The 3,391-nt window shown below is 45.5% G+C and overlaps 1 protein-coding gene across 11 annotated transcripts; it reads left to right on the top strand.

Annotated features, from left to right (window-relative positions):
* Nucleotides 1-380: 380 nt before the first annotated feature.
* On the top strand, nt 381-2,376 carry LOC149351074 (uncharacterized). Of its 11 annotated transcripts, XR_016290506.1 has the most exons (6): nt 381-548; nt 1,194-1,233; nt 1,325-1,381; nt 1,494-1,644; nt 1,761-1,923; nt 2,290-2,376. XR_016290506.1 is itself a non-coding variant. In XM_089580286.1 (5 exons), exons 1-5 carry the CDS (start codon nt 403-405, stop codon nt 1,774-1,776), a joined length of 375 nt encoding a protein of 124 aa, XP_089436412.1. In that variant the 5' UTR covers nt 381-402; the 3' UTR covers nt 1,777-2,376. The 11 variants fall into 11 exon arrangements, 2 of the variants coding, with proteins under 2 accessions (XP_089436412.1, XP_089436411.1); XM_089580286.1 differs by having other exon boundaries at nt 1,494-1,609; nt 1,761-2,376; XM_089580285.1 differs by having other exon boundaries at nt 1,761-2,376.
* The last annotated feature ends 1,015 nt before the right edge of the window (nt 2,377-3,391 follow it).

The raw sequence follows: 3,391 nt of genomic DNA, 5'->3' as shown, positions 1-3,391 counted from the left end.
CGTTCAGTGCCATCTGGCGGAAACGGGGAAGCGCCGAACTCGGCCGCGAAAGGGCCCGAGTGTCCGCTCTTTACTTTTATGTTACTCTATGACCCGCGCGCTATCGTGTCGGCGGATCTTGGAGGCAATAATCTTTCTTGAGTCACGCCGCAGCTTGCTGCTTGGTGTCGCTCCGCACGGTGGCGATGCAGGCTAGTTTGCCAAAGTGGTTTTAACCGTTTCAAGCAGAAATAAATCTTAGTGCAAGCTGCAAGTGCTTAGTTTTACATGAAAGTATTAGATTCAGTTAGTTTTTTTTTTTTGGTTCTTTGATGATTTGTTTATTTTTACGTTTAGAAACTTAGTACTTCATTTGGCCATTTAGCGTTGCAGAGGCTAGCGATAGCTACGCGCGCGAAGTGGATGCTGCGTACGTTTTACATTTCGCTGCGCACTTTTTTCCGCGCTGGTTGGCACTTCACGCCGCTGCAGTTCGCAGTTTCCTCTTTTTCTGCGGTATCGTTTACTACCAGTGTTGCACTGAGATGTGAGCCTCGTTTTCCGCAAAAGTAAGTAACCTTCCATTTCTTTTCTGTGGTGAAAGTCTCGGCCTTGCTTTAGCTAAGCCTCTAACGCGCCTGATTGAATGGTCGGCTAGTGTGTCACTCCTTTGGTTTACAAATCACAAAACAGTATCAGCCAGTGCTTTACATACCAAAGTGCTATTTGAGCTTTTGTTAAGTGGATACAGCTAGGCTGCTCTCGCATGCGAGTTGCTTTCTTTACCAAGGCGGTGACAAGGTGAACGTGACAAAGCTTCAAACCAGCCAGCTTTGTTTAAGCGTACGTTGATAAGGCGCGAATTTTTTCCTAGACATTGATTAAAGTCTGTGCTCTATTGCATTCTGGCAGGGTTTTATTCTTGCCAAGGACTGTCATCTGGCCACCCATGTGCTCCAATTCTCCTTGCTGTGATTGCCGTCAGTGAAACTCGTGTTAAAAAGGCATTGGTTATCTTCACTAAGGTATTTGTTTGGGCTACTCGGTACATTGTTAAAACTGAAGGCACAGCGCACGAAGGACCTGTCCTGTCCTTCGTGCGCTGTGCCTTCAGTTTTTGGTTATCTTAACTGCGTCAAGCTTTTATTTCATTACGATTGAGAGCCCCGGCACAAAGGTAGTTTACTCAGTGGTGCTGCTCTGTATGTGTGCAGGCTGTTTGACAGTGCAGTGAAGTACTACGGCTCATTGCAGGCATGGCAGCTTTTATTTTTTGGAAAACCATTGCACCGTGCACAGCTGGCATTGTCCCTGCTTCACTGTGTGCATTTCGTTTTGGGTACAGGCTGTTCAACAGTGGTTTTCAGAGGACCTCCTTGCCTGCTCAACTTCTCAAGTTTTGGTAAGCACGCTTTGCAGCTGACACCTTTTCTTTCACTTCATGATTTCTTGTATGGGTCTAGGCTGTTTGATAATCTTCATTCCACGAGCCCCATTATTTGTTTGTCCTTTAGAACCACAACTGTTGTCCGGAGGAGCAGGGACCTGGTCTAGTTTCACGCAAATTAATCGCAGCACCTTGTACTTGGTTGTTCAGAAGACTTGGCTTGGAGATTGTTTCAGTTCTGAGGTGGGAATCTGGACAAATGCTTTTTGTGCAGTGGTGTAAGTAATCTCTTGCCCGCTGTTTGAGCTTCATCGTACGGATTAAAAATGACTTGTTCAGCAATGCAGTGTTAGGAGCCTTATACACACGCACTTTTATTTGTCTTATCTTTCAGATGTGCCCCTGTGTAGCTGTCAAGGAAAGGTCCAAGATTTAACCCATCTCTAGTGTATACTGAAGTGATGCAGGTATTACCAGGACAGCAGCATCTCTATGTTTTCGTGCGACGGTGCAAGATGTCAACCATCAACCACTTTTGATTCAGCCACATCTTGCAGGTAAGAGAAAACCTGTTTGCAAGATGCAGCTTAGTAGGTTCTGTGAGTACAGTGTGCATCACAGTAAGGCAGTGCACTTGCTATTGACTGCTTGGCTTTCAGTGTCCATACAGGCTGTTTGAATTTTGCTTCTGTTAAAGGCCCCCACAGTGATTGACTTCTTGAGTTTATGGTGAGCCATAGCACTCTGCTGAAATTCCGCTTGCAATGACATCATATGCATATATGTTTTTGGTTAGCTTATTTTATTGCCTGTGCTGTCACTCCTTGCCATTTCCTGGTCTTATTTTCTTCCGACTCGTCATTGGCCATTCTACATGCGACTGACTGTGCTTTTGGTTACTCTAATATTTTTCACTTCTGCAGGCTGCTGAACAGAGCTGGATTTGACTTCCCCTTGTTACCGTCTAGTTGGCATCCTCCTTGCAATAAAAGCGATTTTTGGAACACCTAGCGAGCTCTTCACTGCCGTCCACATCACAGCAACTTGATCATCAACGCATCCGTTGTGAACAAGGCCTGGGGCCGAATGAATTTTTGATTTAACAATTGGTTGCTGCTCGAAACCTTCCCGCCATCCAAGTGCTTACCGTTGTAATGTCAGCTAAACCAGTGAAGCTACCTCCTCCGTGGCTTCTAACATTAATTTCCTGGTCCCTTTCTTTTTTGTGTGGGTGTATGCACTGGATTCAATAAAGAGTAACGCAGTGACTGAAAAGTGTGCTAGAACATGCATTTATGGCTCATTACTACAGCCATACATCCCTTGTAATGTGGGCTCATTGCTCGGGTCATTGCAAATCAGCTTTGAGTTCATTTTTGAGTGTATACCAGAAAAAATGAACTATAACATTTTTAAAGCTTTAGAGGGTTTAAAGGCAGCACTAAAAATCAGTCTTGAAACGCGTAAGATATTACAGGCACCCATTTCGGGAAAAAAAGGAACGTCTAAAAAAATTCTAGAAAAGTTCTACCTCAGAAGTTTTCTAGCCGTATACAAGCGTAGCGTTAGCAGAGCTAATAGAGGGCTAGTAAACGTCTAAGTCTAAAAAACTGCTTAGATGAAACTTCTTCTAGAGGTCTAGCTTTTTTTTCCGAGACTTTTTTTAGACGTCTATTAGCGCTTTTTGTGTTTCGTGGGAAGCCCTGCCCCAGAACAGACAAGACCAGATCCGCAATCTGCTTCGAAGCTGCAATGAGTGTTTCTCGTCATTGCCGAGGCTAACTATTCGACAACTGAAAAGGAGTGTCTTTACATCAACTGGGCTATGTTAAAATTCCGCCTCTACCTGCACGGACGACCGTGCAAGGTGGTCAGCGATCACCACGCACTGTGCTGGCTTGCCAATTTGAAGGACACCTGTGGCCGCCTCGCTCGGTGGAGCCTGCGCCTCCAGGAGTTTGACGTCACCGTCGTTTACAAGTCCGGACGCAAGCACTCAGACGCCGACTGCCTGTCACGAGCCCC

The sequence above is a fragment of the Amblyomma mixtum genome, chromosome 3 (assembly GCF_055824585.1).
Source record: "Amblyomma mixtum isolate Tamu chromosome 3, ASM5582458v1, whole genome shotgun sequence".
NCBI classification, from domain to species: Eukaryota; Metazoa; Arthropoda; class Arachnida; order Ixodida; family Ixodidae; genus Amblyomma; species Amblyomma mixtum.
Note: the sequence above shows the minus strand (reverse complement) of the source record. Positions and strands in the feature narration are given on the sequence as shown.

Excerpts from the sequence above, each read along its gene's own strand:
- LOC149351074 (XM_089580285.1), top strand. The coding sequence starts at position 403 with ATGCTGCGTACGTTTTACATTTCGCTGCGCACTTTTTTCCGCGCTGGT. Across the intron at positions 1,234-1,324 it reads AGTACTACGGCTCATTGCAG|GCTGTTCAACAGTGGTTTTC; the intron begins GCATGGCAGCTT and ends TTTTGGGTACAG. Across the intron at positions 1,645-1,760 it reads AATGCTTTTTGTGCAGTGGT|ATGTGCCCCTGTGTAGCTGT; the intron begins GTAAGTAATCTC and ends CTTATCTTTCAG.